The sequence below is a fragment of the Melanotaenia boesemani genome, chromosome 23 (assembly GCF_017639745.1).
Source record: "Melanotaenia boesemani isolate fMelBoe1 chromosome 23, fMelBoe1.pri, whole genome shotgun sequence".
Taxonomy (NCBI): Eukaryota; Metazoa; Chordata; class Actinopteri; order Atheriniformes; family Melanotaeniidae; genus Melanotaenia; species Melanotaenia boesemani.
The window spans coordinates 8839689-8853325 of NC_055704.1; the positions used below are offsets into that span (position 1 = coordinate 8839689).

Here is a 13637-nt window from a genome sequence, read left to right on the forward strand (position 1 = left end):
AAAGCTAGCAACGTACAGAGCCCTTAGTTTGAGACCTCAAGTTTCAGCCACTCACTCCAGAAGCAAAATTAAAACCGAATGCTTCGGACAGATTTGTGTTGGGTCATGGACAGCCTGCAGATTCTCAGAGCAGCCATCTACTGTGAAGTGTAACTTGATCCTTATCCTACAACATCCACCATACTTGTAGAGTGATTCAGATCATTTAGAGAAAGAAAGAAAGAAAAAAAAAACACAAGCTAATTGCTCGATGTTGGAAGGAATGTGATCTAAACATCCCTTAATTATCTAAAAACTTGGCACAAAAACTTTATGAAACATACACTTGGTTGATTATTTGTCTCCTTTAATAATACCAACTGGTGTTGTGTTGAACATAATTTTAACTCTGATTAGTCACGTTTACAACAAGGTGTAACTTCTGTCACCTGTGGAACACAACCCAGTTAAATATGCAAGTTGCACCTTCCAATAAATATCCAATATTTCCTGCAATTTTGTTCTGTTGGTATTCAATGTTGTTGTAAGAATCAAGTGCAGCCAGGTGGTTGCAAGGAGAATATTGCAGGGACACTTCATACATATATACTATATACTTTGAATATTTATGGCATTCAGTGTGGATGGCAAAGTAAGAATTTCACTGTACAGGGAAACCTGTTTCCTTACTGTGCATGTGACAATAAACGCTTTGAATCTTGAATCTTGAATACATGTTTAACTGTTCATTCTACAGAAGCACGATCCTTGCAAGTTATGCCTCGCTGTAAAAGGTAACTAATAAGGCATTCTGATGATATATAACACAGGACTGATTGGTATTAAAAAGGGACAAATAAATGACCAAAGGAGTTATCTAGTGACAAATGGTACATAAAATTTAAATCGAGCTTATGCATAAGTTCAGTAAAGGAGAGCTGTTCCTCCATGTTTGCTCATTCTCTAATGTATTGACTTTCTGCTCTGCTTCACTTTGTAACTTCCATTTTCCCACGCTGTTAAACTCATTCATAATTCCCCTTCTGACTTTTAATCGTCTTCTGGTTTACGACCTTGAACCAAATCAATCGTTCTTTAAAACCACTTTCTGTTCCATCAGTCCCCCTCCAGTCTTACTTCCGTGCAACCCTCCTCTCTAACAACTGTCTTCCCAATGTCAGTGGAGCCTTACATGAAGTAACTACCACCCTAGATCATCCACCACCAGCGACTCCAGAGGTCCTTCCTTAGCCGTTGCTTTGGGTATGTCTCTCCTTTGTGGAGAGGTTGTATTGAAGTTAAACACAAACTGATTCAAATTTAAATTTTGTGCATCATTAAATTTAGTTTTATTTATTCCATTTTAATTGCCACATTTTACCAGGACGGGTCCAATTCAGATACAAGACTGCTTCTCTCAGGGAGTCCTGGTCAAGATGTTAGCATTCACAAAGGAGTGTTTCATGAAAAGATTATTTCAAATGTTAATACAATAAAGACAATCTGGAGCGTGACAAAAGAAAGTTCTTAAGACACCTTTAAAAATATATAAAAATGGGAGTGATTATAAGCTGAAGATATTTTGAAGCTCATTCCTGCATAAAGAGCAAAGGAGGAGAGATCAGCACTGGTTGGAGATGTAGCATCATTCTGGCTGGTGTGAAAAGGTAATTATGCCAACAATGTCTTTTCAATAACATGCAACATGTGCAGTTTTCTTGTTTAGAGATGCAAAGTAAAAAAAAAAAGAAGTCATACAAGGAGCAAAAGGTGAGAGCATGAACTTGCATTTGTTCCAGTGCAGCACAATATAACAAATGAAGTTTATTTTAAAGGATGAAGACATTCATAAAGCAACAGCGAGAAACTACCATTGTTCTTTCCGGCTGAAAAAGTAAATCATTGTTAACATACTGTGGACTAAGTAGCTAGCTAAAAGCTAGCTTACCTTATGTTCCAGCTTGTCTGCACTGAATTGTTAAAATTAGGTGACATTTAACTAAAACTAAAAGTTGCCCCCTGTTGGCCAATAGACAGAATGCAGGTCTGAGGCAACATCCCATCTTCTATGCATCTGGTCTATTAATGAATCCCATTAAGTTTCTCAACAGAGAATAACTGGAAGTGTAACTGAGGGCGGTTTGCACTGTTTCTGCAGCAACACGTTAGATACTTGCTAAACAAAATTTTAATTACCGCACATGTTTAAATTTATAACATTAACCCTTTAATGCTGTGCCTATCACATTTAACACTAGGGCTGGGTATCGATTCAAATTTCAAGAATCGATTCTATTCCAATTCTCAAGATTTAGAAACGATAACACACACACCTATTGCACCGTGTTAAGGTAGAACTTTTGTTTTTGTCGAATTACAACCAACTTGTAGTCTGGATACTTTAAGTACTACAATAATTCTGACATATCACATTGTATTAAAGTATACGTATTTAAGGATAATTATTTGTTTATTTTTCAGTTATTTTGACATTTTATCTTAAAAAAACACTTCAGACTAAAAAAATTTTTTTTGACAATTATTTCTTGGGTCAGGCATAAATGTGTTAAATTATCAATGCCACTGTTTATCTGTGAATAAATACAGTTTTAAAAAAAGTATACAAACGTCATATCTTAATTTTAAATATTTAAATAGGATTAATTAAGAGGAAAATGTTGATGTACTAAAACCTGACTGTACACTGTGCACATGTGGATGAATGTTTACAGAGAAACAGGAGGCAAAAATGCACAAACTATTTAATTACAACATCTAAAAGATGTTTGTTGACTCTGTTATGTATCCATATGGACACCTGCTGATACACAACCACACCCCTGCCACACACATACATCCACGCAGAGACCTCAGCCTCACGGTCGTGATACATCACCACCTACATACCGCGGTGTCAGCCATAGACAACTGCTCCTGAGCCCCAGCATAGAAAAGACATTCATCATTATGACACCACACACACAGAGAAAAAACAGCATAAAACAATGTTGCAGCTGGTGATGCGTGAAGACGACTCCATCACATCATATATCACACACACACACACTGTATACGTTTCCTACATAAACAACAGTATATACAAAAACATCAAAAAGATTTAAAGAGGGCTTTGTCTTCTGTTGATGTATTTTTTTCCTCATTTCAGACTGCATCCTTCTCATAGTGGAGACAGAGGGGTCTTTCTCCTGCTCAGAAAGAATAAAAACCACCACCGCCACTACAAGTCCCCCTTTTTTCTTCGTATTTTCTCTTAATCTCCACACCAGATAAGTCACAATTCAAATCCAACCAGATGTCTGTCCGGGGAGTTGTACGCTGTCAAGCAATCACTCCTCTACCTTCTTTCACGCCTTCCTCCCTCTACGACTTGTCTCCCTGTCTGCCAATGTCAATTTTCACTCTGCTCCCTCCCCTGATCTCTCTTCACTTCTTCTTCACTTCTAAGATTACTCTGCTGTATCGGTTTGATCATCTGTACGAGCCATGATTTGCCAGAGGTTGTTATCTACTTTCTATATAATGGTTAAGTTGCAATTTTTGTTTGACTACATGTTTAATCTGTTATTCGATCCATATTGAATGGGCAATCTGTGGAGCTTTTATAGATTTCAATCAAGCCCACCAGGATGTTGCAGAATTTCTAGGTGCTATTACAGCTGCAATATCTTTTCGTTGTTATTCTGCAATAGATTTGTGTATATTTAAAACAAGAAAACCGGATTCTAATATGGTGATTGTTTTGCATGAGTCGTAAGAGAATTAGCATTTTTGCAATTCTACTATTTTGCTAGACACTGTTTAATGTAATTTTTGTAAATTGAAGCAGGGATACCGATTGTAAAAAACTGCAAATTTCCATCTAACTTCATCTTTTTTTCACCACTAAAACACTACAGGGAATGCTTGATTTTGTATTTCTTGTGATCATCCAAATGCAATTTCCTCTTAAGTGACATTTGGATCAAGGTTTGCATAACAATGGTCAAATTTAAATGGAATGAATTAAAAACAAGCATTAGCGGTGATGATGGTTTTCCTGTTAGATTAGACAAACCGTATTTTATTCCTCCATTTAACAGTCTATAGTCCTTCCACCCCGCCCCCTCAGCACACAGATGCACAGACATTTCTCATGAGAACCCTATGTTGTCTGTCATTGGACCCTTTCAGCTGTTGAGTTCATGATTTGTGTCCCTTCATGCTTGGAAGGGGGTCAGGAAGGGGAAGTGAAGGTATAAGTGGGAGGGATGGTTGTAAAGAGAATCTGCGGTAAGCTGTACATTTAGGTTGTCTTTGGAAATGCTGGGTTCTGTACACACTTGGCATCAGTGTGCCATCGTCAAACCTGATGGTGAGTCTGCCTCCTTGTTCTAGTTAGAAACCCTGTGGCCTTGTTTGCTTAGATATTAAATAGATGGATAGTGTTTCTGAAGGCTGAACCTCCTGCAGCCTACATGTGTGACAGACCTTGAGAAATCTTACAGTTTTGTAACAGAAGGAGATTCATCACACAGTCAAAGGAGGTGAAGGGGTCACATATTTCCCAGACACAGACCCCAGTTTAGGCTTTGCTGTAGGAGGAAGAGTGGAAAGTCAAGGGCAGAGGTCCTGCTCCATTTTTCCTGATGCTCTCCCTTTACCCCGTTTTTCCTGCTTCAAAGTCTGACAGAGCCCGATAGAGACTTTAAACTGTTAGTTCCACTTAGCGCTCACACTGAATGATCTTAGCTAATATTTGTCAAGTCTGATTGTTGTCAGGGGCTGTCGGTGCCAAAGAGAAGAGTCGCTACAGGAAGCGGCAAAGACAGGGAAAGACAACAAAACCAATTCCAAACCTGAAAACAGCCATAAGAAATCAGGAAGAGAAATCATTTCCAAACTGTATCATGTTGGGTTAAGTTAAAATGCTGGCATGAATGCAAATTCCTACATCTGCCACTCTGGAAAGCAGTGCCGTTAAGTACCACAAAATAAACACAGAAGTCAAAAGATTACCTAAAGCACCTCTCAAGAGCTAAATAGCCTCGCTCCAGAGGCGTGTTCACGTAAATACAAAGTGTCATCTCTATAAGCGCTATCTGGTTCAACCTGTCCGCCTCTTAGCCGGTTGGGTAAGAGGGCACAGATAGGCCTGTCTAATTCCAGCGACACACATTCATAAATCCTTCACTCCAGGGCAGATACAGCCGCAACTGGTGATGCAAAACACATCAGAGGAAGAAAGAAGGGTGGCTGGAAGTGCAATGGCTTTCTCGTCCACCCCCGCAGGCCCAAGCCGTGAGAACAGATGACACTGATTAATGAGAAAACCGTCTCGTCACAAGAGTATCTGGGTAATAGACTACAAGAAAAGTCAATGGAGAGAAACTGGGATGGATAAAGTGCACACCACACTTATATCATTAAATACTTTTGGAATTAATGCGGCTTTATGATATGAAACTAATAAAAGCGCTGCTGGTGTTTCTGATCTCCAATAATTCTGCAGAGATCAAAAACATGTTTAATACTTCTTTGACAGATATAATATCACCAAAAGAGGTTTTGGAGGCAATAACATATAAAAATTAATAGAATTTGACACTAAATATGCATTAAAATACTTACATCAGTTGTGCAAACACTGAAACTTGAAACTCAGTTATTGGGTCCACCCTAGCAGAGCATGTCTGTGACACCTTCATAGGCCAATAACATATACGGCTTCAATCTATTTTTTTCCTTTGTGATCATTGACTTAAAAAAGAACAACTTCCGGTAAAGTTCAGTTTAAATTGGACCTTCAGGTGTTTTGCTACTTAAAATAGTATTTTTGCACCATAAATGCAATTCTTGAAGAGCAGTTAAATAGGAACATGGCATAACTCAACATGGTGTGCAGGGTGTGCTTGAGAAACTGGACATATGAGGAAAAATAGAAGAAGCATTGGGATCTTTGTAGGAAGTGTTTTCCTTATGAAATTGAAACAAATCCAGCAAAGATCTGAGACAGTACCTGGAAGATGCATCTGCACCTTCATGTGATCCATCTATGGTATGTTTTCCATAGAGGGGAAGCTGTCAAAATGTCATTTTTAAAAAAGGAAGGGAAACAGGGAGAAGAGACTAAAGCTGGATTTATACTCGTGTGGCGTGTGCGTACAGTGGGGCCACCGTAGCTGCTGCTGGTGAAATATGCTCTCATACTTGAGATTAGGGTTACGGTACATGTTGCAGCTTCTTTTCCGCGATAACTGGACAAATTCAGCAAGAAGCTCCAGAAATCCAGAAACACGTATTCACAAACCGACCAATCACAACAAAGTACTTCCACATTAACAGGCTGCCAGCAGGGGTGCACGTCGGGTCTGAAATGCAACAAGCCTCCGCCGTAACCAACCTTACGCAGTTGCCGCGCGAGTATAAATCCAGCTCAAGGAATGGATCTCACACTCTGATCCTCGAGGGCCACCATCCTACTGGTTTTAGATGCTTCCCTGCTCCAACACACAGAATTTGTATCAGATGTATCCAACAGCTTGTTGTCAGGTTCTGCAGAGAGATCTATTAATTTGAGTCAGGAATGTTGAAGTAGGGAAACATCTCAAATCTGCAGGACAGTAGACCTCAAGGACTAGAGTCTGAGATCCCTGGACTGAGGTATGCCAAATGACACAAGAACTGGCCTGAAAAATCCAGATGAATCCTCATTACATTAAATTAGATGTTTTTCTCCAAAGCAACTTACGTCTGAGATTACGAGGTTAGCGTAAAGGGTCTTGCCCCCGTTGTAATATGGCCCCTGCGGGATTCAAACTTAGGTCTGATGCATGGGAGACAGATGCTCTGCCAACTGAGCTATCCAGACCTCAACATTACTGAAATAGTGTGAGATCATCTGGACAGAGAACAGAACAAAAGACAGCCAACATCCAAAGACAAACCCAAAAGGGCTGGGAAAGAGAAGGGAAAATTTATGGCCACTGCTCCTGTAACTGGTGTAACTGGTGATGGGTTAAAAGCAGACTGCTTTTGGTTAGTGTTGAATTTTTATAACAGCTGAACTTTGTAATACCAATGAACTCTTTCAAAGTTCATATCTTGTATAATATTTTTTAAAAATCTGTAAACAGAGTTTTGGATTTGACATTGGAATCAAGTCTGTAAATTTAAAGGTTTCCAGACACCCAAGAATCTTGAATTTTACAGACTGATTATAACCAAAGTTAACAATGGTCCTGGTGGACATCACAAATGGCAATTATTGATTGGCCACCTCTTTAAAAATTTCCTGGATATGCCACTGCCAACATCTAAACAAGAGCTTTGAAAAGTCCTTCATGAAGCCTGGAGAATTCCTCAAGATGACAAAGCTTGTCAAAGAGGGTTCAGACTGCTAAAGAATAAAGCTGCTCAGCTTATATGTCAATAAATCTGCTATTTCCCGTTTTTCTTTTTATATATAAAGAATGAGGACAAGACTTGAGCTCTGATTCACATGTTCAAGCTAAAACAGCATTCTACAGTTCAATAGTGAGTTTAAGGTTTTTATTTTTTCACAAGACAAAGTTATATCAAAGATTCAATAACAGCAATACCAGGAAGAGACCTTCATGGAAAAATAAAAGGAAGAACTGCAGCACAGTGAAGGTTTTCACTGCTGGGGAAAAAGGAACACGATCCGTCAACAAATGGGAGCTGTGAGCTGAGGGGACATAAGTGGGACATGCGCTGCATGTGGAAAAAACACATGACCATGATGTCGGGATGAAAACCTCCCTTTGTCCCTGCTGTAGAAATTCCAGAGTTTAACTGAATTATAACAAATCCAATTGAAACGCACGGGAAAGCAGTCATCCACGCATTCCTGCGTGTTCTTAATCAACTACTGCTCGTCTCTCCTGGTCACAGAATGTTTTCTGCAAATGCATTCACCTCCACCAAGTGTCTAAAGTGCGGAGAATAACATGCGATGAGGGTGCAAACACGCCTCTAGTGGAGTTAAATCAGTCTCATGTGACTGATCACTCCCATCTTCCACCCTTTTTCTTTTTACAATGAGCAGGGAGGAGAGACAGATCCACTCAGTAGTCTTTATGCGTCTCAGCGTGGTGCGCTCCCATAGCTGGCAGCACAGTTCCGAACACACCGCTTTCCAGTCCGGCAAGACCCAGAGAAATATTCTTAGGGCGGCAGCCGCAAATCAAAGCAACTTCCCCTCTCCTCTGCTCCACGGGGCGAGATGGGAAGCCGATGCTAAGGATGTTTTAAGAGTCGCCCGAACAACAATCTGACGACGCGCGGCAGATTATACAGCTTCATAAAGACAAGGTTTATTCACGGCGGTGGCATTAATTCCCCATAATGGCGTTCATTCATTCTCATCCTGTCTATAGCTGATAACAGCCCCGGGCGCTCCTGCGATCCCCGCACAATTTATCGACGGATATTAATAACAACAAACCATAAGTAACACAATAACACTGAGATACAGTCACGTCGGCTATCGCGTTCATTCTGACCCCGATTCTGGTCACATATCAAGCAGCGGAGAAACATTTCCACATCGGACAGCTGCTTTTCAGGACAGTAAATTAAATAAATAAATAAAACCAATGTGCACACATGCACACACAAAAAGGGGGGGAAAAACAGACATAAGCAGCGAACAAGAGAAAAAGGTGGAAATAACTTACATTCTGTCTCCGGAAACGAGCAGGCGGCTCTCCACCATCATATCGGGCAGAAAATCCAGATTGTAGGATGAAGTCATGTTGCCTGCCTGCCTGCCCTGTGTAAGTGTGAGCCTACAGTACCGTGTGTGTGAGTGTGTGTGCGCCTCCGCCGCTGTGCGCCCTCCCTGACAGAGAAAGCAGCGTCGCTCTCGCCCAAACTGCGCCTGGCCGCGGAGACGGAGAGGGACAGGTGCAAGAGCCGAGGCCTCCCCAAAGGCAGCGTAGCCAACCGCACACACTCTGTCCGCATCCAGCAGTTGTCACATTCTCCTCTTCCTCTCCCCCATTCGCCCCCTTTTTTTCTTCTTTCTTTCTGCAGCTTTTCTTCCGCCCGTCCTGTGTGAAAAGCTGCTCTGCAACAGCGCAACTGACGGACTGCTGGAGAAGCAGGTGTCGAGTCGGGAGGCGTGGCGCTGCAGCTGATCTTTAACTATTAGGTCTCCTGAGCCACAGACCGTCTTAATCACCCTAAGCATGTCTGTAACATTATCTTTTATGATGGGCACTCGTTACTCCAGTCTGTAAATATTCATGAGGATAGAAGGTGGTTTGATTTATTAATTTAGATTATCTTCTGGAGCATGAAGACATCTTTTAACCCCTGAAAGTACCGGATGCTTCATTATCAAACACCCAATTATTTATTTATGTTTTCATGAAAACGTATTTTAATGGTCTGATTTTTATTTATTTGGAAACCAGTTTTAAGTTAACATTCTTGTTGATTAAAGAAAATGGCTTTTGTTTGCTGTTCTCAAGATAGTTAGACAAAAAAACTTTTCTTTTAAAAGAAGAAGTCTAAGTCTAAAAGTTAGGAGAGAGGAGGGGTTACTATAGAACTGAACTCTAAATTATTGCTTTATCTTGCTGACTACATCCCATGCAGTCCTACGTACATTAGTAAAACCTAATGCATCATGGCCAAGTTGTTTTGTGTTAAATTAAAATATCTTGTCATAAATGGCTCAAAAACTATAACATGGACAATAGGATGAATCTAAAGTTTGGAAAAAGATGATTTTATTTTAACAAAGGGGAAAAAAGGTAATCAAAGCTCAGATCTGGGAAAGACCAATGCATCTGAAGCTATCTTCCAGCATTCACAGGAGCTCATCCACAACCTAAAAACACTTAACTGTCACTCAATAGAGTTTGATCTGGCTCAGCACTTCTTACATTTTTCTCTTGTTGAATTGTTAATTATCACTTCCACATGGGTTTTCGTAACCACCTGGTTACGTTTAGGAATGAGGGAGGGATCAATACCAACTAACTTAAAGAAAAATCTCCTGCATGTTACTTTGTGTTCACCCCAATCTGCAAAATATACAAATATACTGCAGGCATTAAATATACTTTACAACTTAGATACTTGCATCTGTTTCAAGACTTGGTCCAATGGGTTAAACTTAACCTCCATTTAATCTCCTTTTTCTAGCAAACCTTGGAGTTGAGTCCTGCCCTGTCTGCAAATAAGGGAACACGGGCTTTAAGGAAATATCCAGCTGAAATACATTAAGGGGATTTGTTTTAAGTTGAGGGATCACACGTTATGGCGGCACTTGATCACTGTGCACAGAACAATAATCTGTCAACAATCAGCTGCAAGTTGAAATGATTCTTGCTCAGGCAAAAGCTAATTATAACAGTTGGACTGATACTCATGCACAATTACGATTCAGTGCATTCACACAATTCAAGCAGAATATCACACATGCTTCACTGTGGTGCCTTAATAAAAACACGGCCAGTTAGGTGATTTACTCTCAAATGAGTTGACCAAATTTGGAGAGGTGCAATTACGCATGGGGATAGCTTTGTAATAATGAAGGTGCTCATAATTTGCTGACTCCATTTTATGCTGTGTTAATTGTGTGGATCCAGCATGCCTCCCTGTGGAACCAGAGTGGGATTGAATGCACCCCTGTGCAGCAAGACTACTGCACCAGGTTGCCCCACTTCCTGCCTGCTCCATAGAAAAAAAGATGGGAGGCACTCTAGTAAAATAATGAGCCTCTCTTATACCAAGAAAGACAGCTCTCTGGGGGAAGAATATGAGTATCTGGGTCAATGGAAGAAAAAAAAAGAAAAAAATTCAGTATGTATATGTACAGCTGGGTAAGTGTATGGCGTAGGCGGGACTTGGCTTGCAGCTTTGCTATAAGGGGGTCAGCTTGCATGTTTACATGCAGGGACCTGGGTCAGAGTGTGGACGGAAAGGCTGATCCTACATCAGTGCCTCAAGGCTTGCATCGTCCCAGAAGAGGGGGACGCTGCTGCATGTTTCACTGCACTCAACCCTTCTCAGAACAAGGGCTGAACGGGACATTATATAATCAACTGCTTCATCATAATCACAGGCTTTCATGTTCAGGGTTGAACTAATGCTAATAAACATCATTTTAGGTGACAAAAGCATCACAGGAGGTAACAATAACATTATATTTACTCCGTTTCTTCTGAGATTTTCTTGCTTCAGAGATTTTTTCTTGTTGCTCAAAGCAAATTACATTTAAGACTACCATTAAACTGTCAATAAACATGTCTCTGTTTCACTGGATAATCCACAAATCTCATTGTCAACACATTAGTGAAATGTCTAGTAAGGAAACTATCTTCATAAAAACTGATGACAATGTGATCTGGATTGAAATAACTTGAAACTCAGAGAAACTAGGTGTTTTTGTTTCCACACATCATTCAATTAAAGTAAACCTGAAGGTGTATATCTGTCCTATAAAAGATTAATCAATATGGGGTGTAATATTCAAGAGGTGATTCAATACAGTTTTAAATATTTCTTAAATGTGAATATTAATCCATTCACATATAAGAAATATTGGATATTATGTGTTCTTGTTTTATTCTAAATTAAAATGAGTCATTTCTACATATAAATGTAACATTAGTTAGCTACCTTCAAATAGGCCAATAAATATATATTTTTATTCATTTAATTTAGTTACTTTAATTTTGTGTTGTAGTCAATAAATGCAAATGTATCTCTGCAGTAAAACATGGTGTCCTGCTGGGCTCTGCTTTGGAACCGCTTTCATTTAGTTTTTACATGCTTCCTCAAGGACATATCCAGACACATGGCCCTTCTTGATTTTCATATTTAGCAATAGTTCACATTTTGGATACAACAATTTGGCTAAATCAGTACGAACTACTAACATATAAGGTTTAAAAAGCAGCCAAGGTGTTTCTTTTCACTTCTATGCTGATGACACTAAGCTGTTTTTATCTGTTAGAGCCTCATATGCCAGTTTGCTGAAACTGCACCAAGTCTGCATTAAAGATGTTTAAAAATGGTATGGTTCAGGACTTTCCTCAACTCAGTTCAAGCTTAACTGAGATAACTGTAATTCACTGAACAAACACACCATCTGTTTGCTTCTTGTGTGAAAGCCTGTTGAACCCCAGCGTTTGGTCTGATTGACTGTAACCTGAATATTGAGCAACATTTTACAAAACTTGTGCAGTCATGTTTTCATCATCACAGAGATATTTCTACAATACAATCTATCTTTTAAAGACAGACTTTTTTTTACATGCTTTTATCTCCTTACACCTCGACTACTGCAACAGCCTCTTTACACATCTCAACTAAAAATCCATTCATCGACTCCAGGTTGTACAGCTCAACTGACAGAATTTTAACAGAAACCAAAACAAAGAACAGCCCTGCTTTAGTCTTTCCACATGCTCCCAGTATATTTTAAAATTGATTTTAAGACTTTACATTTGACTTTTAAAGCTCTTTGTGACCTTTCTTTGTGACCTTTCACCCTATTACAGAATTTATCTGACCTTTTAGAGCCATAAGAGCCTATATGAGGACTGAGATCCTCTGGCAGAGGACTTTTACTTGTTCCAGAGACCCATTTTAAGACAGAGACAGCAGAACATTTGCAGTCAAAGCTGCTGAACTGGCTTTAATTAGATCTCTTCTAAAAATATTTTTACCAAAAAGGCTTTCCTGATTTCCCTATTCAATTACTATTTTAAATAGCTTTACTTACTTTATTTTTTATCTGCTATATTATTTGAGGCATTTTGTAAGACCTGTTTAGGATACCACATTATCCATTACTTTCAGCCATGCTCAGAGATGTTGTGAATTTATCAGCAAGTAAGTAAATAAATGTTGTAATTACCTACTCTGGTGTATGTCCACCTTTTACTGCTATTAACAGGACATCATAGTGCAAGGCTGGCTGATCCAATGTTTAAATATGACTGATGCAAAGAAAAATCACATTGACTTGGTGAAGGATCTGTAGCAAAACCCACAATTAACTCCATATTTGAATGTAGAATTGGGTATTTTAAGGCAGTGATCCCCAACCGTGGTCCTCAAGGCCCACCTGGTTTCCCTACTGCAACACACCTGATTCAAATTAAATGGATTTCTGACAAGCTCTGTACAAGTCTGCCATTGAGCTATTAATTGGAGTCGGGTGTGGTGCAGCAGGGAAACATATAGTCTGCAGGATAGTGGGCCTTGAGGACTGGAGCAGGGGTCCCTACTTTAAGGTATTCAGTCAGATTTAAGGTTGGAATCATGATCCAATCTTAACCAGTTGATCTTTACACTCCTTGTAGACTGGTATCTCTGGTTTTTAACATCTCATCTCAATCTGCAATCCATGCATTCAAACACAAACCCTTTGTTTAGCTATTCAATCCCTTAGACCAAAATCTTCTCAACATTGGGATTAAAGGCAGTATAGAATGAAACTGCACATGTACGTTAGTGTTTGACAAAGGCTCACCACCACCTGTATGTGCAGGCGTTTGAGCTGCAGCAGAGAAAGTGCATCAGGTTTGAGGTGAGTAGACTGGAACGCACATCGCCATATGTGTCTGGTAAACAATCAGGGAATCAAATCTCCTCATTTGCTTCCAATTCTAAACAAA

General features: G+C 39.7%; 1 protein-coding gene across 20 annotated transcripts in view; it reads right to left on the reverse strand.

Moving 5' to 3' along the window:
* The window catches only part of celf2 (cugbp, Elav-like family member 2), a 255452-nt gene that overhangs the window by 157598 nt on the left and 84217 nt on the right, over nucleotides 1-13637 (reverse strand). For 14 of the 20 annotated variants that reach the window (XM_041977206.1, XM_041977205.1, XM_041977202.1 and 11 more), the window contains exon 1: nucleotides 8676-8764. The exons of 1 other annotated variant lie outside the window; for it this stretch is intronic. In XM_041977206.1, coding sequence (XP_041833140.1) covers nucleotides 8676-8752 — 77 coding nt within the window. In that variant the 5' untranslated portion in view covers nucleotides 8753-8764. Of the gene's footprint in view, nucleotides 1-8675; nucleotides 8897-13637 lie in introns of those variants that run through there. 5 more of the 20 variants (XM_041977218.1, XM_041977216.1, XM_041977217.1 and 2 more) reach the window with 2 other exon arrangements.